The following is a 21453-nucleotide window of genomic DNA, read 5'->3' on the forward strand; positions in this document are numbered from 1 at the left end:
ACACTGGCAGCTGAAGAGTACTGGGGAATTGAAATGACGTGACTAAGTTCATGAAAAGTCGGGTGCTATTTCTTGTTCTATATGTGAAGGTGATGGAAAGCATATTTATACACAATAAATACAAATTAAATCTGACCTATTAGGGTGCATTTACAATACCCCACACAGTGTACAAAGTTCAACAACCTGCCATTTTATTTTACTTTGCCCACTGTGTAGCACTTTGTGCAAATAGCCCAGGTCCATAGGCAGGTGGTAAGGACAGGGCTGGGCTGAATCTCCAGACACGACTCTCTGCATGAAATGCAGGATTTTGATTCCAGTACAACAGGGTGCTCGCCCCCCCCCCCGCCCCAGGGTTGTAAATGACCCCTATTGTTTCTATTCCTTTCTATGCTGATCATGGAGAAAGCAATATATATGCTTTTTTTACATCATAAATGTTTGCTTTGCATAAACTCTTCATCCCATCAGCTTGACTAATGGTTAAATGTTTTCATGTAGCATTGCTTAATGTGTGTTTGGCAGGAAAACACAACCACTGCTGTGATAAGATTATCCCACTCGAAAGCCCTAAATTGACATCAGAAAATAACCTTTTTTTAATATCTATCATAACATTGTCTTTGAATTCTGTTTATAATTTTTCAAGTATTTTCCTGATGATTTTACATTACCTTTCTTACCCCCATGTTCCTCTATGAGGGGGCTGCCATATTTGTGCAGCAGGAGTCCATTAGCATTAGAAACTCTAACTGACAAGTTGAGATGGGACAGTGAAGTTGACAAAACAGTCAGGTTTAGGAACTTCAAGTGACAATTACTTACAAAAGCAGAACTATCAGCAAAAACGATCAACATGACCTATAAGTAACTTTTAATGTACATTCATATTTTGAGAAAAAAAATTTTTGTGTGTGTCAGTATCCCTTTAAGAAATTCTGGTGAAATTGTAGATTCTGCATTTCAATTTGTTGTGATTGAACCTTAAAAAACAGAGGCAAGAGAAGCAATTAAATATAAAATACATATACACTTACCAAGCTCCATGGCAGGATCTTTTGACATCTCAAAATATCTGGGAAACTACAGTCAGTCAGGGTCTCACTAGGTTCCCTGAACTGTAGCGATCGCTGTTCCATTAATGGAAATACATTGACTTTTAAAGGGGGAATCAACCTATAGACAAAATGCTTATGATGCTTGCATGAGCATCTTCTGAATTTACTTTATGTATCATAATACATTTGCTGCAATTTCGCAAATTAGGCATAACATTTATCCTCAAGTACTGTATGCTTTACTTAAATAAACTCTGTTAAGTTCAAGAGGCAATGTACTCCTCTTAAGCCCAGAAACAATGTTGAAAATGCATTCTGCCTATTGTACTTAAAGGAGAACTAAACCCACCGCAATGTTAAGTCCCCACAGGCCCCCCTCCATTGGCATCCTACCTGCCTCCCCCCTGCAAGGTCTTACCCCAGAATTATATCCCCTCTGTAAATATTATTATTACGATTATTAACATTTATTTCTATAGCGCCAGCATATTAAGCAGTGCTGTAAAGTAAATATGTTTATATAACTAAATCACATTAATTACATACATAGAACATATGGAGTTACATACATCACAACCAATACTGGTACAAAAGATGAGGGAGGCCCTGTGCAAAGGAGCTTACAACCTAAAGGGAAGGTAATAAGACACAAGGGGGCAAATTCACTAAGATGCGAAGTTGCGCCAGGCGCAACTTCGCCGCACTTCGCTGCACTTCGCAGCACTTCGCCAGGCGTAGTTTCGCCAGGGCTCCGCAAATTCACTAAAATCCGAAATTGCGCACAGGGGTAGCGTAAGGTTGCAGAGTTGCGCTAGCGTTGATTTGCTATATAAAGCGAAGTTACGCTAGCGAAGGCTAATTTGCATACGGCATGAAATTCAAATTTCAATGGAGGAACACGTATCTGCACTACAAATGCCTAGAAAACCTTCAAATCTGCAAATAAAAATTTTATTTTGCCCTACACATGTGCCCACTGTCTAGGTAAGTTGCCATGAGTCAGGAAATGTAGTGGGGAGGAAGGGGAGCCCCAAAAAATTTTCGATCTTTTTCAGCCTATCAGCCATCATGTAGAAAACACGCCAGCGTTTTTTGGGACTTAGAAAAAAAATTGACTTTTTTTTAAACAATCCCTATCTACTCTATTGCGCTTCGCCAGGTCTGAGGTGGCGAAGGAAGTCTAGCGTAAAAGATAGCGTTCACTACACTGCGCAAGTTAGTGAATTTGCATAGTTTCGTCGCTATCGGAAATTCGCCTGGCGTAAGGTTGCGAAGTAACACTAGCGAAACTACGCCAGCGTTCGTTAGTGAATTTGCGCAGTAGCGAAAATGCCAAACGCTAGCGAATTAACGCTAGCGTTCGGCGCTTCGCGGCTTAGTGAATTTGCCCCAAGGTGTGGGAATGGGCAGGATCAGAATTGAGTGAGAAATATAGTACTGTATGTGGTATTGCATTAAGTAGTTAAGCAGAGTGAAGGTAGGCTTCTCTAAAGAAGTGCATTTTAAGAGATCTTTTGAAAGCAGAAAGCACAGCTCTCACTGTAAAAAACCCCTTCTAAATATTTAGACAGAACCTCATTTCTTCTAATCGGAATGGGTGACCATGTGTTTGCTGGAAAGACCTACTGGTAAATAAAGCATTAGAGCAGGAGTGTCCAAACTTTTGGCTCGCCGGGCCACATTGGAAAAAGATTAAATTGTCTGGGGCCACACATGACATACACAAAAACACGTTTGATTTGTAAAAGTAAAGGAAATATACAGAAAAGAACTAAAATGCCAGTTGGATAACCAGATGGAGCTATACACTGGAATATGGGACACCTGGATATTAAATAGACTTATTATTATATTATTATTACTAACTGGGCAATGGGCAGAACCCCCCCTCCTCCTATTTCCTCGGGAACCAAGCGTTTCAAACTGGGCCGCATTCATATGCATCCTGGGCCGCATGTGGCCCTCGGGCCGCAGTTTGGACACCCCTGCATTAGAGAGATTATTATATGATCCCCTTTTATATTTATACATAGTTATCATATCACCCCTTAAGCACCTCTTCTCCAGCAAGTCTGTATATTGTCCCTTTGATCAATATAACACAAACACAGGAATACCAAAGAATTGTTGCTGCATTGAATGAACTTTATTGGACAATAAGTTACAATAAAATATAAAAACAGCACAGCATTATACTCAATTTTAGATAAAATTTTAGAAATGTAGATATAAATTATATCAAGAAGAGTAGGTCCAACAATGTCCAACTGTCAGCTGAGTGTACTCTCACTCTGTTCTGCTGCCCTAAAAAAATAATAGCAGCTTTATATGAACTGGCTACAAGACAAATCGATGTTCCTTAAATTTCATTCCATGTGAGAAACATATGACCATACAAAAGATGGTTAAATGAACAAAACAGTGAGATATTCAATGTTTTTAATGACAGCGCCAAGAATTAGCTTAAATGGACGTTGAATTTCTATGTGGGGAAAAAGCTCACCCTTTTATGAACTTACACCATACATTAGAGAAGATGTAGTGATAAAATGCAAAATAACCTATAGCATTTACTGGTCCCTGGTCATAAGCAAACATTTGATTTGCATTACAAAAGTGTGATGTTTTATTATATACTGTAATTTACAAATGCTCTCATTAGTTAATGCACATCAAGAACAACGGTGAGTGTTGACTAATCTCACTATGGCTGAAATCACTGTGTGAGCTGCTTGGGTTCTAAACACTGGACCTCTTCTGTTGGATTATATATAGCAGTAATTGAAAATATTAAGATTTTTTCACTTCTAAAAATGTTATATCTCTGTTGACTTCTACATAGCCATATATGTATGTAAAAATACCAAGCCCTGAATAGCAACAATAATGCATCACAGGCCCATCAGACAAGAGTAGCTATGCCTGAAGCAGAGAACAATGCAAATGTGTCACTCCATATAATGTGTTACTCCATATAATGTGTTACTCCATATGAAAAACCTTGATGCCCGGAGCTGTGGTTCCAAGTGGAACTAGAATCTTTAAAAAGCAAATAGATTCCTGAAAGGAAACAATTCTTCTCTCATAAAACAGAGACTACAGCAAGAATCTGGCTCAATAGAAAACCAAGCTCCCAAAATAAACCCCTTGTAAATGCAAGCTATAAAGTACCTTTGTAGCAGATTTGTTATTATTCTCATATATTGAAATAGTACAATTTAAGTGGTAAATTGAACTGCCATTTAGGACGTTACCTCAGGGCCCCGAAACCACCTGGGCCCCCCGCAGTCGCAAAGGCCCCCTCTGGTGCCCTTCCCGAGCCACAACCCCCTCTCCGCCCCCCTGCGCTTACATTTTTCTTCTTGGGACAGGGGCCAGGTATAATTGCACAGATTTAAATGTGTGTACTTAGTACAGAAATAGGCAGTGTAAAACATACCATGAGGTGCTTTGATGTGCTGTGTGAGATTATATTTCTTGTCAAAGTTATTAATTGCTATATTTTGGTTAAAAATCTTTATATATATTTACACTATTTCTGGTAAATAGCAAACTTTTTTTTTTGTACCCTGATGATTGTACAGCTGTTGAGGGAAAGAGAAACTGTAAATGTTTTGGGGGCTTGACTGTTTGGAATTGTGGGGATAATAGAAGTTGTGTGAGAATTTGTATAATTGTGAAGAGGGTTTCAGTACTCGTAACAAAATTATATTGCCTCCTCATATTTAACTGACTAACTGAGGAAAAATATTACGGGGCACATTTACAAAGCTCAAGTGAAGGATTCGAATAAAAAAAACTTCGAATTTCGAAGTGTTTTTTTGGCTACTTCGACCATCGAATGGGCTAGTTCGACCTTCGACTACGACTTCGACTTCGAATCGAACGATTCGAACTAAAAATCGTTCGACTATTTGATCGTTCGATAATCGAAGTACTGTCTCTTTAAGAAAAACTTCGACCCCCTAGTTCGGCAGCTAAAAGCTACCGAACTCAATGTTAGCCTATGGGGAAGGTCCCCATAGGCTTGGCTATGTTTTTTGGATCGAAGGATATTCGTTCGATCGATGAATTAAAATCCTTCGAATCGTTCGATTCGAAGGATTTAATCGTTCGATCGAACGAATAATCGTTTGATCGTTCGATCGAAGTATTAGCGCTAAATCGTTCGACTTCGATATTCGAAGTCGAACGATTTTACTTCGATGGTCGAATATAGAGGGTTAATTAACCCTCGATATTCGACCCTTAGTAAATGTGCCCCTACATGTCACTTTTATTCAGATAAAAAGGGTAGTTAACCTTCAAGTTAACATTTATTATGTTATAAAATGTCCTACTCCTAGTAACTTTGCAGTTGGTATTCATTATTTACTTTTTAAAATTTTGAATTATTTGCCTTCCTCATTTGCCTCTTTCCACCTTTTAAATTGGGGTCACTGACACTGGCAGGCAAAAAATCTACTGCTGTGTGAGGCTGTGTGGCTTACTGCAGGTGAAAGATGTTCACTTATATATCAAAATATGGTATTGTCTGCTATGCAGCCTGTTTTTATATAGCCTTTTGATCAATATTAGCAGTTGGAATCCCTCATTTACTTAAATGTAAAATTAAACAACCATAATGTTATTATTTTTATTATAACAACATATTTCACAGTGCTATACATTGTTCCCTGCCTTTGTGGAGCTTACAGTCTAAAATTACTAACACAATTATGCACACGCAGTTATATCAGAAGTCACTTAACCTGTCTGTATTTTTTGAACTGTGTAAGGAAACCAGATTAGCCTGAGGATAACAGGAAAAAGATCAATGTGCATCAAAGGAACACACAAAAATGAAAGTTTAAACATAGCTTTATTAATTCTCATTAATATTCATATGGCACATCATATGGAGAGTAAATATTTGGGTACAATAATTAATAAAGGTAATGTGGCATTCAGGGAAATTCAGACTTTAACTGGTCTGGATCACACCTCAAATCCCCATGGTCCTTTTGAGGATAACAAATAATTAGAAGATTAAAGGTGTATTGTTTTTTGGATCGAAGGATATTCGTTCGATCGATGAATTAAAATCCTTCTGAAGGTATTCACTTTTATCCACTTTAAAACCTGGCTGGCCAGGAACTAAACATATAACAATTTAAATATGTCAATATAAACATATAACAATATAATATAGCAATATATAAGTATAAGATTAAAAAAGAGTAAAAATTGTATTTAAAACATTTCAGGTAGATGGTCACTTATTATAAATCACAGTGATATAAATTGTTAACCAAAAGTCTCCTAGGTTATATTTAGGTGATTCCCCTAATCTTGTAACAGCTACAGTGTAGAGTTATAGTTCTCCAACTTCAGATGGAGATCTGAACTGTGGCCAGCACAGTCAGTGGTAAAAAGGTATAAAAAAAATCTTACATCTGCAAATGTTTAATCATCACCCAAATGCAATTAATATGGTAACACCCTGATGACTGTTCTTCCCTGATGTACAGTTTCACTACATGAAAGCAGAGATCATCTTACTACAGCAATTGATGCATAAAAATATGTAATAAAGCCCGAATATACCAAACATTACCATAACATAATGTTTACTGGGCAGTATACTGTAGCTCATTTGTGTCCACCTCAAATTTATTTCACATCCTGGTCCAATTGCTTTAAGAAAGGATCAATGAAACATTAAAATATTTGTCTTTTATTGGTGTAATACCTCAATGGATGACATGAGGCCACAATTTAAGCTGCAAATATTTGCATACTCAAATGAACCATGGCAATTAGTTTTATGAATAGACTACTTCCAAAGGTGGCCTGTTTGTTGAGCCTATAGAAAAGAGGGTTTTTATTGTTGTTTTTCTATCACATTGTCACATCTCACCCTTTGTTACATACTTACATGTTTGCCCCCTTGCTGTGTACAATTTTCACTTCCTTCCCAGTGTTCTACTGCTTTCACTTCCTCCATTTGCTTCTGTTTTACTCATATTCTCCTTTTTTGTATGTTCTCCCAGCCTCTCCCATGACTGTGTCTGACTATTCAGCTTGTTGGCTTTGACTCTGTTTCTGCAAATTTCATGAAGGTATCCTAAGTTCACCGCCCTCAACAAGGCCCCTTGGGAATTCTATCTTATGCAGTTTACTTTTCTCCCTCATGGTAGCTTCCAGGGGGACCTACATCCAGAGCAAAACATATACTGTGGAATAAATGGAAACATCAATTCATACTGTAGTTTACTAACAGTTTAAGCCTGAACCAAAATATGCTGCTCAAGCTAATGAAACACATCAAAAGTCAAGACCTTCCTTGATATCATGTTAAAGCTACATAGTTTTTAGCTAATTAGTCAGCTAAGTGATTACCAACAAATAAAGCCTGTAGCATTATATTCAAACTAAACACTAGTAAGCAGAATATTACTGATATTGTTATGTTCCAATAAAAATTCTAGTAAATACTCCATGAAAAATCTGAAAACGTATGGCACTAGCAAAGCGTTAGATAAGTATTTATATAAGGCACATATTAACATATAATCTGTTGAAAATTCTGTAATACATGTCTTGGCAGCCAAGGAAATAGATGTTAATGTCCTTGTTGATATAAAATAATCAGGGCCAATTAGTACTGCATAATCTGTGTTATTTTTTATATATATTTTAAAAATACATTTAAAATCAAATCATGCTAGACAAGAAAGCGCAAGCAATGAAGGGCCCCAAAGAAATAGTGTCAGAGTATCCTGCCTGAAACCAGGTACAGGCTCTCCTGTAGAAACTTGCAGGGACACATAACCCAGCTCTTCAACATAGTGTATCATAATCATGACCACCACACCATCTGAGAAGGGCCCTTTTCAGTTCAGAATGAATACATTTGGTATTACTATGTATTAAATGACATTGTGTCTACATGGTGTTCCATGCTTCCCTGAGTTAATGGCTGGTAAGGAAGGCGCATCCGTAAAAACAATGGTTTTGCTGTCCGTGACAGAAACAGACTTGCTCGCATAATCCGTTCTGTTGTGCGGAGGCCATTCTGTGTCCATCTCTAAGCTGCTCTGCAATTTCTTGTACTGGCTTTTTGATTCGTAGTTGCAAAGCCTCTTTATTAATATCCAAAGTTTTCTGTTTTCAAGGATTCCTTCCTGTAATAGAATGACATTTCAGTTGTGGAGTCTAGAATTTACCAGAATTAGAGATATTACATGGTTCATCTGGCACACAACACACAATGTTTTACAGCATTTAGTTCAAGTAGAAAATGTGTAGTGATCTGTTTAAATGGTGGGATACAGTGAGCCATCAAATATCTGGATAAAGTTTCCTCCATCTGACTAGAAAAAGTATAATAGGGCTCATTGAAAAACCAGGCATTTGTGCCAAGAACTGTCCTGCTGTTGGTGCCCACAGGCAAGGGTTGTTGCACTCCAGAAGAGGCCGTAAGGACCTGCTTCTTCCAGATTAAAAAAAAAGAGGTTTCCTGCATTTGCTAGTGCAGTATTTATGATGTGAGGGCTGGGGGAAGCATGTAAGGCATTTCCCATCCTGTTCTCTACCCACACCTAGTGCCTCATTCTAAACCACAATTTAGGGAGCGTTGGCAAGGGCCCTGTTTTTGCTGCCTGCCAATAATTTTCTCGTTCAAGACCACTTTAGCAGTATTGCATTTGGTCATGGACCCCTGATATGCAGACAAATTCTGCCGAAGTTACATACATACTTAGGACACAGATAACTTTTATCTTCAGCCATACAGGGGCAGATTTTGTCTGGGGTTAAAATGCTGTTTAGCTATTTTCTGTAGTGATTATACCAGCATGTCTTGGGTTAATATGCTCATCCATATTCTGCATTCATTAAACTGACATGTCTCTGGGAAATTATGGTTTAAGATTAAATTTCACATTAGGCCCCACTTTGTTTTTGTTGACCTTGCTTGTCCATGAATATAATACATTGGTGCAAGCCAGGAGTGGGGGAGGGGTAGTAGGGGTATTTCTGAGTATGTGTTCAGTGGTCCACTAGGGTAAGGTTCTGTGATGGGCCCCAGGTACCCCAGTTCAACACTGCTGGACCTAGACTTTGCATTTTGTGCAACACAATTAGCACTACTGGGCATTATGAAACCATTTAAATAGAGATTTATTACAGTCAATGTTTCGGTTCCACTCAGGAGACCTTTCTCAAGACATAATAAATTTTGATTGCAACAAATGTCTACTTTAATTATTTCAGAATTCTCAGATACTCATTGTGCTGGACATATTCTGCCATAATCCTTTAGGAGTTCATATTCAATTTAAATTATTAGTATTAGAGGTACATCCAAAGTACAGTTATGTTAAAGGAGACTTACCTCCACAGTATAGGATATAACAAAGTGTATAAGGAGCATAAAAAAGATGTAAACTCGCCAGTAATAGGGAGTGCAAACAGCCTAAAGTTAAAATATAGACACAATTAGTATCATTCTTACTAATGAAGGTAGAAAATGCAAAAAAAAACAGATAACTGATCAGCTGAGGGTACTGTAATTCTGTATATTCTGTCATTCCCAGTTTCTGCACTGAAGACTACATTAAGTTCTTATATGTGTCCCATGTCATTTTATAAACCATTATCAAGTCTACATAAGAAGAAAATATAAGCCATCCCATACAGAATCATAATTACTATCCTGGATCTGCAAAACAGAAATCCACAGCTCGTGGCCCTCCAGGATTACAACTGGTAGTTCAATTGTACGGCCAGAGGTGGTCCATCCATACTGTAGAGCTTTTGGTGTTAATGTAGCTGTATAGTCATATAATCATTCCTGGTTCATTAAATCTAACCAGTTCTCAGCATATGAAATGAAAATTGGCTCATGTGCCATTTGTCCACAAGTGTGAACTAGAAAGTGATGTCTCTAGTTAGAATATTTGCAGTGTACAAGGCAATTCCCCCTTCTTGAAGTAAATTTAAAAAAAGCAAATTACTACACACTCCAGTGGTGTAACTACCTATACAACGGACCCTGCAGTTGCGGGGGCCCAGACTGCAGGGTCTGCTGCATTGTAGCCCCTTCCCAAACCCTCTCATGCAGCAGTGTGAGCTGACCAGGTGGGGGCCAGGGTTGGAGGGACTATACACGCCGGGTCCTTCTGTAAATTTTTTATTGAGGGGTTGGGCAAGTTCAAGTTACACCACTGGTACACTCCACAAAAGTATCTGCTCTGAGTAAAAGTGAACTTTCAATTTAACATTAATTAAAATGCTGAGTTCATAGAAACAGTGGCTTTGTCACCTTTACTTTGAGCATAAGAAAAAAATTACATAAAACAAATTTTAAATTGGTCTTCATTTTTCATTTCTTTTAGTTTTTTTTCATTATTTGCCTTTTTTAATTATTTGACCTTATTCCAGCTTTCAAATGGGGTCATTGACCCAATCTAAAAACAAATGCTCTGTAAGGCTACAAATTTATTGTTATTGCTACTGTTATTTTACTCATCTTTGTATTCAGGGCCTCTCCTGTTCATATTTCAGTCTCTTATTCAAATCAATGCATAGTTGCTAGGGTAATTTGGACCACAGCAACTAGATGTATTAATGGCAACAGTTAGAACATTAAATTCGGGTATAAAATAGCCAATTTCCCTTTGCTTTAGTTCATATGTACATGACATGCCCACTGTAACCACAAGGTGGTGCAATACTCACCTTTTTATATTGTAAACCGTGTACAGCACTTCACATAACTGTAGGGTAAGTATTATTTATAAACTAGTATTCACCTTGACAATTCTGTATAAATGCCTGAGTGCTTCCCCCTAGTTATACATGTTGCCGTTTGTGCTCAGGACATTTTGTGATCAAATAAAAACATGTTTTCTGTAAACAGACATAAGGGAGGGATGTCCCCTGCTGGGACAGGTGCTTTCCATAAGTGACCGGATTGCGAGTCCTGTCTGGGATCCAGGTGGCTACTGATCCCCGGCACTACTGACATGTCCAAGTAGCCAGGGACCACCTGACTACACATAGCCAAGGGACGCACTGGAAGAAGACAGGGGAGCCGTGCATTTCCTTGCAGCTTCTGAGATCCAATGGCACTAGAATGGCACCCCAGAGTGGGGTGAGAGATAACATCCCGACAGTGGCTGCTTGCACAGTTCCCACTCAGTCCTTCCATGGCTGCGCTTTTCCTTGGATTCTTTTCATTCAGGCTTGTTTCATACACGTACATCAAGGTATCCGAAATGCACAACGAAGCTTCACCTCGCTTCACATACTGTCAGTACAATATGGGAGATCGCCAGGGAGAAGAAATAGAGCGCTGCATGATGGATCCTCGCCCTGTCGTCTTTTCTGAACAGGAGCGGAAGTAGAGTTTCGGTAAGTTATTTCTTAATAAAGGCTTAATAAAGGCTTTGAAGTTTAATTTGTCTTGGTGTTTATTTTTCGATGTAACAAATTTTTTAAACTTTTTTTGATGTTACTGGTCCTTTAAGTCCAATAATCCATCACTTTAACATGGTACAAGGTGAGGGAGGGGCTGAATAACTCTTAATGGGGGAGCAGGGTGGTCTGCAAGTCAGAGGCAGATCATCATGGTTTTCTTTCAATGCAATAAAGTTTGTAAGGTTTCAGGTGGTGAGTTTTTGGTAAAATTTTTTTACAGTCCATTCCGCAAGTCAAAGCCATCAAATGCAGACAACTTAAAGGGATACTGTCGTGGGAAAACATGTGTTTTTCAAAACGCATCAGTTACTTAAATCCATTTTTCAAAAGAGCAAACTGTTTATTATATTTAATTTTCAAATTTGGCATGGGGCTAGACATGATGTCCATTTCCCAGGTACCCCCAAAACATGTGACTTGTGCTCTGATAAACTTCAGTCATTCTTTACTGCTACTCTGCAAGTTGGAGTGATATCCCCCCCTCCATTTTACCCCCCTAGCAGTCTATCAACAGAACAATGGGCAGTTAACCAGATAAACTGCTACCTGACCCCTCTACTGAAGGATTTATTTGCATTGCTAAAAGCCCCAGTAGTAGTAGTAGTAGACAGAGTAGTAGTAGACATGAGTTTAGCAGCCAAGCAGGAATAACTCTGCTGCTATTCTCATGTTTACCACTAGGTTTACCAGGGAGCATGACTAGGGTCATGGTTAAATATAGTGAGAAGGGGAGAAACATCCTGTTCCATCCTGAAGTGCTGGCCCCTTCTCAAAGCTCAGAATCAGCCACAAAGCACTGAGATGGCTGCCTCCACATCAATATTACAGCTAAAAAATATATTTTTTTGTTCAAAAATACAATTTTAAATGGTAGAGAGAATTATTTGTAATGTAAACAGTGTAACTTAAAGTGATACTGACATTTAAAAATGAATTTTAGCATATGAATGTACATTAAATGTTACCTATAGGTCATGTTGATCATTTGTTGCTGAGAGGTTTGTTTTTGTATATAATTGTTAGTTAAAGTTCCTAAGCCTGACTCTCTGACACTCTGACTTTGCCAACCTGACTGTCCCATCTCAGCCTGTTAGTTACAGTTTCTAATGCTAACGGACTCCTGCTGCACAAATATGGCAGCCCCCTCATACAGTAACATGGGGGATCAGACAGGTAATGTAAAAGCATCATGCAAATACTTTATGGCAAAGTTAGAAGTAGCTTGCAAAGCCAATATTATAATAGATGTAAAAAAAAGTTTAATTTCAGGTGTCAGTATCTCTTTAAACCATAAAAATCATGACGGAATCCCTTTAAGAGGATTCATGAACTGTCATCAACTGCCGAAACCCAGACAGGAAAACCTTGTTAAATCTGCGCCTGTGTCCAGCTGAACCAAATCCAAACCCATAAAATCATGTGACTTTTAAGGTCTAGCTAATGAAAGTGTTATGTTTTTGTTCAATATTCTGCCAAATATTTAGTGGAAGATTTGGTATTTGACCATCTGTGAATGGATTTGCATTTGTCTGTATACATGTGTATAAAATATAGTTTAAAATTGTTTAGTGCTGAGCACATCTTTCCTTTTTGCTCACCATGCTGCCCACGTAATAAAAGTCCATTTGCATCAGGTCTAGTAGACCAAAGCAACAAATTTCCAATTGGTCTTCATTACTTATTTTTATAGTTTATGTTTTTTTAATTATTTGCCGTCGGACTCTCTCCAGCTTTAGAATAGGGGTCACTGACCCCATCTAAAAAAACATGGTCTGTAAGGCTACAAATGTATTGTTATTGCTACTCATCTTTCTACTCAGGCCTTTTCCTATTCATATTCCTGTCTCTTATTCAAATGAATGCATAGTTGCTAGGGTTATTTGGACCCAAGCAACAAGAGTGAGGAAACTGCAAACTGGAGAGCTGCTGAATAAAAAGCTAAATAACAAAATCTACAAATGATAAACAATTAAAACCAATTGCAAATTGCCACAGAATATCACTCTCTTCATCATACTAAAAGTTAACTCAAATGTGACCAACCCCTTTAAGACCTACGGGAAACTTTGAAAATGACATGACCCCATTGGTATAATTAAATAGTTTATGAAAAGCCACCATAACCTCATGAGAATCCCATTTTCCATCTTGACCCATGGGCTAAGAATTCCTGCTTAAGGCTAATGTAGTAACTGACCAATGGCAAATGAACATATTTTGCTATCAAACAGCAAACCAGTAATTGTATACTGCTGATTGATTGATGTGGGTTACAAGAACTGAAACAAATGTATTCTTGTTATTAAAAAGCCTTAGTAAATATAGTATGTCATACACAGTGTTCCATTGAATGGAATGATTAAATAGTTACACCAACACAATACGGTATGTAAATGGTACCAGCAAATCTCTATTTGTATATATATATATACGTACCTCAAAAAATAAGTATATTGATTCAATATTGGCAAACAGCAAAAATATATAGACTGCCACGTGGATGGTTATTACAAGGGTGAGCATGTCTGAAAAATAGAGTCAAGAGTAAACAATTCAAATTAACAATACAGCTCTTAGCACTTTCGTTACCCAAAACAGACATCCTGTTAAAATGCTAAAAAATGCTCAAATGCAGTGAAACTGAACTCAGGCATGCTATCTGTACCTGAATCTGTCCAGCCGTAACATTAGCTCTATTACTAGTTTACTATGTGGATATCAAAAAATAAAGGCATACACTGTATTTGGATTCTGGCCTGGGCATTATCTGCAAGGAGTGTATGTTCTCCTATTTTCTGCATGGAGTTACCCCATATCATACAGGCAGATGAACTGTTTTCTGAATGCAAGAGAGACCAAGACTGTAAAGCTCCACTATGTCAGGGACGTATGTGCAAGATGAAAAATCAATGATGTAAACAATATAGGGGCAAATACACCCCCTGTAAAGAAATAAAAGTAGCTATATTTTTTTCAAAATACATTGTTTTTATGGAAAATGCATCACATAATGTAAGAATTCTGCCATGGTAACCAGAAAGCTAAAGGCATATTTGAATAACACAAAGAATGCTCCAGACTGGCAGTTTTCCATGTTATCAGACCTACTCAAATTTTATTACTTACAGTTAGTATAAAGGTATTGTCTGAACGGCCTTCCTTTGCATAAGACAAATTCTAGTATAACGATGTTCATTGAAGTAACAATCCACTCCATAGTTGTTATATAGTTCACTGTCTTATCAGGCACTCTCATGGTGATATTTTCTGTGCTCTGATTTAATGGAAGACATGCACTGCAGAGAACATTTAAAAAAGAGGCTCAGCATTTATTGATATTTATCACTACTACAAAGTGAATACAGAGTGCAAATAAAATCTATGCAATACCCTTTACATTTTATTAAAGTATTAGGCTGCCGCACCATATTATATTTCATAACCAGCTTTCTCTATTAAGAATGGGTACGCCACCATCCAAAAAGCTCCAAAATAAAGCAATGCTATTTGCCAAAGCTTTATTTTTACTTAATTAGTTTTTTTCTATGTACCTTGTCTTTATAACTAAGCTAGCAAAAATGCCTGGGGATGGCAAAGCAACCTTGTTTTGTAATGGTTAGCCCTTTCCCTGCCAACACATTTTATGTTGTTGGTGTCATAAAATCAGGGATTACAAATGGTCACTAGAAGCCCTTGGTCCCTATTAAGGGCTTAGTGAGGTTCAAGGATGAAGCAGAATGGGAAAAGGCTGGACAAGTTTAAGAAGAAAAGAAGCTTTACTGCAGCCATACAAAACAGAAAGATAGGCATTTGAACATGTAGGGTTAACTGCAAAATTAGGCATGCATTGTTGAAGCACTATAAGGCATGGAGTAGGTACTTGCACACACTAGATATCTAGCTGGTAAAATACCAGTCAAGACCAGGGCCCTTACTACAAATGTATTTGTATTGCTAGTATTTGCTGGTAAATTTGTAATGACTAGTCCTCCACCGCAGATCTGCCCCTGCACACCTTCAGTTCCCTATCCTAGCTATCCCACAACCATCGCCCTACTTACTAAATTTCCATTCCAATACTAAAGTTAGCAGGATTACTAACTAAATTGTGGTGAGTGCCAGTGTACACATTGACTGTGTCTATATATATATATATATATATATATATATATATATATATATATATATATATATATATATATATTTATTTATTTTTTTCAATAAAAAATATGGAAATATAACACTGAATTTTAAAAATGATTTTTCCAATACAGCCATTATGCCGATGTTTTTACAAAAATTACTTTTAACAAGTTCAGCTGACCTGTCACAAGGTTTATATAAGAAAAAGAGTGCAGTTCTGCTATTTGCTATAGTGTCCAATAACAAGCAGCATTTACCATTAGTTCTTTCATATACAGTAAAAGGTTGGGTAGTTTCTCAGGTTACTCATAGCAACAGCAAGTTTAATATATAATTACAAATATATCATAGGAGGGCAGGGATATTATCATTTACCTGGAAATATCGGTTTCATTATACCACGGCTGTTGCTGAAGAAGAACAAAGGCAGTGGTCTGAAGGATGATGGTAAATAAAGAGTGCAAAAAAACTGAGAGCAACAAAGAAGGTGACATGATACGTCCGGAGGGTCTGTATGGAGCTAATTTTGGCGCAGGACCATTTAAACTTCCTGTAAATACAAAATAATACAAATATAAAAACATTGGCAGTTTTATCATGCTGTTATAAAATGTATACATTTATACTGTGGGCCAAATAAATCCTCATTTATAAAACTTGCTCAGCTGTATGGATGCATTTTCTGTTTTATATTAATGAATCTTACCAAACTGGAAAATATATTTAAGTATTAATTGCAATTTTACATATTATAATATTCTCTGTGTTCTCCCAGAGATCACCTGACCAGAAATACTGCAGCCCTAACTATAACGCGAAGACGTGTGGAAGCAAAAGACAGAACTGTGTGTTAATTGGCTCATGTGACCTACCATGTATCTTTTGTTTGATTTGTGCTGTGAATCGTAAGTGGCCATTATTTCTTAAAATAGCAATTTTCTATTTTTATGAAAATGGTTTATTTACATGAAGCAAGGTTTACATATGAGCTGTATTATTCAATATATTTTTACAGGGAGCTACGTTCGGGGCTATAGTTTTCCTTTAATATCTACTGATCGCATTCTGGGTTATTAAAGTGGTCATAAACAAAAATGTGAATATTAATGCTGCAGAACCTTAGCATGGCCTTGGCCATACTGTTATTTTCTGGTAGACTGCACAGAATTATTCAGACCTGTTTAATAAGAAAGGGGTCAGGGTACTTGGATCTGTTGGAAGGAGCTTTACCAGGGAGATAACTATAGAGGCTCTGCAACCACATCTGAGGTTCAATCCATTGTAACAGTTGTGTGTTAACATGGTCCAAGCAATTTGGACCCAATTACTTTGCTCCCTACAGATCAAATCCTCACACTGAATGGGATACTTACCTATAAAACTAATAGGAATGGTGAGAGCAAAATCTTGCAGGAGATAATGCGATTCACTGACCATCTTTTGTTTCTAGACAAGGAAAATGTAAAATGTATTATTATTTATTTTCATTTAACAAAGAGTTTCTGCAGTACTAATGGGCAGGAAAGGTTCTGTTCTCAATAACATCTCTCTGCATGCATACAGGTAGCCCTCAGTCAAGAAATAGAATTGATGTGTACCATCACATACTTTAATTTATTTAAGGCCACGTAAACATATTTCCCCATGGTATCTGCCAACACTTATATTTTACCCAGTCTCAGTCTGCAACTATTGTTACATAGTTAAGTTGGGTTGAAAAGAGACCAAAGCCCATTAAGTCCAACCCCTCCAAACAAACCTCCAGTGCACATATATATATATACAGTATATATATACATACTGTATACACACACTCATACCGACATATATATTTATATATACTGTATATTTAATCCAGCAGAGTCACACACCATAATTATAAATTGGCTTTAAAACGTAGCATTTATTTACCAGCATAAAAAACGATCATACAAAAAACAGGGTTTTGATTAGATGATCTGTACAGAGACACTGTCACTTCAATCTATGGGGCAGATTTATTAAAGGACAAAGTGGCTAACACTAGCAACTTTTCACCAGAGATCGCATCCGCAGGGACATTGCCAATTCACCAACAGGCACAGACGTCAATTTGCTAGTGAAAGAGACCGTCGCTAGTGTCCGTTCGCACTCTATTGGCAGACGACTTTTTGTTGACTTCGCCACCTCAGACCAGGCAAAGTGCTATAAAGCAGCTAGATCTTCCTCAGTCTTCTGTCACTTACATCATATTCTGTGTGCTGAAAATGCATTAAAGTTCCAAAAACTCTGGTGACCTCACATTTTTTGAAGCCGGTTTTCTCCAGACATTTCATAACATATGTAACATTCATTTTACAGTGGGCTAATGTGTAGGACTTTATATTAACTCCCTTGTCTTTATTAATCCTTTAGTCAACCCCTACGTGCAAAGATCCCTCCCCTGTGTAGGCCCCCCTCCCTCCTCCCCCCCAGCCTAACTTGTTATTTACCCCTCCATGCAGGTCCTCTCCTGCTGAGTTCACAGCAGCCATCTTCTCCCGAGTGCTCTTCTTCCTGGATTCAACAGTGTTTTCTGGCGCATGCGCAGTAGGAGGCATTTACCAGTGCAGATCTACTGCACATGCGCTGAAAGTCACAAAGTTTCTGAAAAAAGAAATCGGAAACTTCATGACTTTCGGGCGCATGCGCAGTTGGAGGCATTTGCCGGTACGGAGCTACTGCGCATGCGCCCAAAAGTCACAAAGTTTCCTACTGCGCATGCGCCAGAAAATGCAGCTGAATCCAGGAAGAAAAGCGCTCGGGAGAAGATGGCTGCTGTGAACTCAGCAGGAAAGGACCTGCACGGAGAGGTAAATAACAAGTTAGGGGCATTTGTCCAGGGGGCAGGTAGGCTGGGGGGAGGAGGGAGGTGGGCCTACACAGGGGAGGGGAGGGAGGGGTTGACTTCTCCTTTAAGGTTCCCTGGACATGTATACATGCATACAACGTTAAATTACCCGCAGGATGCAAATTGACCTAAGCGCAAGATCACTAATGAATTTTCCCTAGGCACAAACGAACGCTAGCACATCTTCGCTATGAAATGCTTGCATTGCCAAAGTAACGTTAGTGAAAAGGCACCATCGTTCGACGCCCAGGGCGCAACTTCACATATTAGTAAATTAGCGTAGTAGTGGTAGTGAATTTGCGCCTGCTGAAGTGGCGCGATGTATGTGAAGTGGTCGCTGGCGGCAATTCACCCTTTAGTAATTCTGCCCTATGTAGCCATTGTACCTCTGCCCTTTTTAGCAACAAAACTCAATCCACACCACTACAGGGGGTTGGAAATGTATTGGATAACTGTAAATCTTAAATCTTTGGCAGCATGACTCTTCTCAAAACAATGTTATATATTTATACTAATTGTATATTTAACACTGGTACTACATTCTGCAATAAATTACATTGTATCCAGTGGCGTAACTATAGAGGAAGCAGACCCCATGGTCGTGGGATGCCTTTAAGAAATCCCGCTCTAAATCCCTGCTCTATACCTGCACAAAGCTGGACAAGTGAGAGGGAGACAGGATGGGCAGGCAAGAAGGAGGGATGGAGTATGGGCAGGTGAGAGAGATGAAGTATGGGAAGGTGAGATGGAGAGAGTATGGGCACGCAAGCGGGTTGTAGTGTGGGCGGGGGAGAGGGAGGGCGTATGAGCAGGTGAGAGGAATGGAATATGGGCAGGTGAGGGGAGGTAGGGTTGGAGGATGGGCAGGAGGGCGGCCGAGAGGGAGGAGGGCTGGGCCACTGAGAGGGAGGTAATGGAGGGAGGGGGGGAGGGAGGATGGGTGTGCGGCAAGGAGGGTAGGAGAATGGGTGGATGGCCGGGTTGCAGCTTTAAGGTTGAAGTTCTTTTGCAGGGGGTGCTGGTAAACCATTGACCGTATCTAAATCTATACCGACAGAACACAAGTGCAATATTTAAAGAAACAAAGAGTCTTACCCAAAACAAAATTACTAATGAAGTCATTTCAACCAGGGTAATCATTGTCAAGAATTTAAACATATAGAAAGAAGTAACAAGAGAGTTTCGTCCTTCCCTGTGTATGAAACGGATAAAAAAAATGTTAACATATATAAATATATTAAATAAAATATTCTTACAACCAAATTAAACAGATACTACCCAGATTCACGGACATGACAATACCCGAATCTGCACCATTTTTTCTACTACATTGCAACCAGCCAATCCAATAGCATTAACGAGATCCTTGATATTCAATCACTACATATTATAAGATTACCTATCCCATACATGCGCACTCCTCTAACTGCCATTATGATAATGAATGCGATGATAGATGTTTGCCCAACACAGTTTGCTATTATATTTTATATTTTAATGTTTATAAAAAGATGATACAGGACATATATGCTACAGATAGCACATATTATACCTAAAGAATGGTTAGTATAAGATCACAAACTGTAATACATGCTGGAATTCTTCACTGTAGAAATCTTGTACCAATGCATTTTCTGTATTTTGCATAAAACTAAAATAAAGAATTTAAAAAAAAAATATTCTTACATATTTATAGAACAACAGAGAAAATTGGAGAATCCTTTTAACTTGTAGGATAATGGGAACGTTTATTTCAATACATTTGTGTATATTGTACTCATTTTATACTTTTTAACAATTAACAGTACTGACATGACATGGTTTATCTGACATGAATGCAATAAACCAACATAAATGACTAAATATATTGAATTACTGTCAGGTTAAAGAACAAAGAAATAATGAATCACTGTGGGTGCCAGTGTGTTATACAACGTTCCCCATTATTATAATCACTTACATTAGACAGTGCTCCTCTTCGCTGATAACAATGCCAGCCCAGGTACTATTCTAATAAGTGTCAGGGGCTTTTCTCTTGCCCTGGGCCGAGTGCATGCAAAATAGAGTAACAATTCAACTTTTTAGCCACAAGGGATCCCTGGGAAAGGAATTAAGATGGTGGCATGGCAAGAATACAAGAATAGTAGCGAAGAGCAGGGCTGCCATGAAACATCTTGGGCCCCTGTTCAAGTAAATTTTCTGCTGGGGGGCCAGGAACTATAAGTAGCTCAGTAGTACTGATAAGCAGCTGCAATATATGTTTATGGAAATGTCTTGTTCTTAAAGTTTAGGGGCCCTCTGACCTTAGCTTGGGCCCAATAACTAGACATTCCACTGCTGAAAAGTTCATGTAGAAGATACTTATATAATTCAGTAAATAGCTACTAAAATAACCAGCTGAGGTTACTCAAAAATAATAGTTCTTATAAATAGTTCCATTAACAGTTGTGCTAATAATTCAGGCAGTTCATTGTGGCAAGACTTTACCTCAACTTTTTTAATTCATTGCGATCAGTGGAATTTGCCCTTTAAACGTTTAAACGTTACACAACTGCCGACCACTGTAAAGCTGCTCTGCATTGTCATTGCTTACACAAGTTCAGAAGCAAGTTAACTAAATTTGCACTTCCCCGGTGGGACTTTCCTCCTTCTTTAAATGCTATGGGGCAGATTTACTAAAGGGCGAAGTGGCCGTCGATAGAGAAAATTCACCAGAAATCCCATCCACAGGGACATCTCCAATTTACTAACAGGCGTAAAGGACAATTTGCTAGTGAAAGAGACTAGCGTAGTTTCTCGGCTTATCGCCAGGTGAATTTTCGCTCAGGCAAATGATTCGTACTCTGCAAATTCACTGATGTGCGAATTCTAAGGGGCACATTTACTAAGCTCGAGTGAAGGATTCGAATGAAAAAA

At 38.3% G+C, this 21453-nt stretch overlaps 1 protein-coding gene across 1 annotated transcript in view; it reads right to left on the reverse strand.

The window, feature by feature from the left end:
- Positions 1-5905: 5905 nt before the first annotated feature.
- atp13a5l.1.L (ATPase type 13A5 like gene 1 L homeolog) overlaps positions 5906-21453 on the reverse strand; it is a 61436-nt gene continuing 45888 nt past the window's right edge. Inside the window, exons 24-30 of the mRNA XM_041563265.1 lie at positions 19633-19729; positions 17042-17114; positions 16044-16218; positions 14652-14821; positions 13962-14050; positions 9439-9519; positions 5906-8227 (exon numbers count right to left, since the gene is read on the reverse strand). Coding sequence (XP_041419199.1) covers positions 7973-8227; positions 9439-9519; positions 13962-14050; positions 14652-14821; positions 16044-16218; positions 17042-17114; positions 19633-19729 — 940 coding nt within the window. The 3' untranslated portion in view covers positions 5906-7972. The remainder of the gene's footprint in view (positions 8228-9438; positions 9520-13961; positions 14051-14651; positions 14822-16043; positions 16219-17041; positions 17115-19632; positions 19730-21453) is intronic.

This window comes from Xenopus laevis, chromosome 5L (genome assembly GCF_017654675.1).
Source record: "Xenopus laevis strain J_2021 chromosome 5L, Xenopus_laevis_v10.1, whole genome shotgun sequence".
Taxonomy (NCBI): Eukaryota; Metazoa; Chordata; class Amphibia; order Anura; family Pipidae; genus Xenopus; species Xenopus laevis.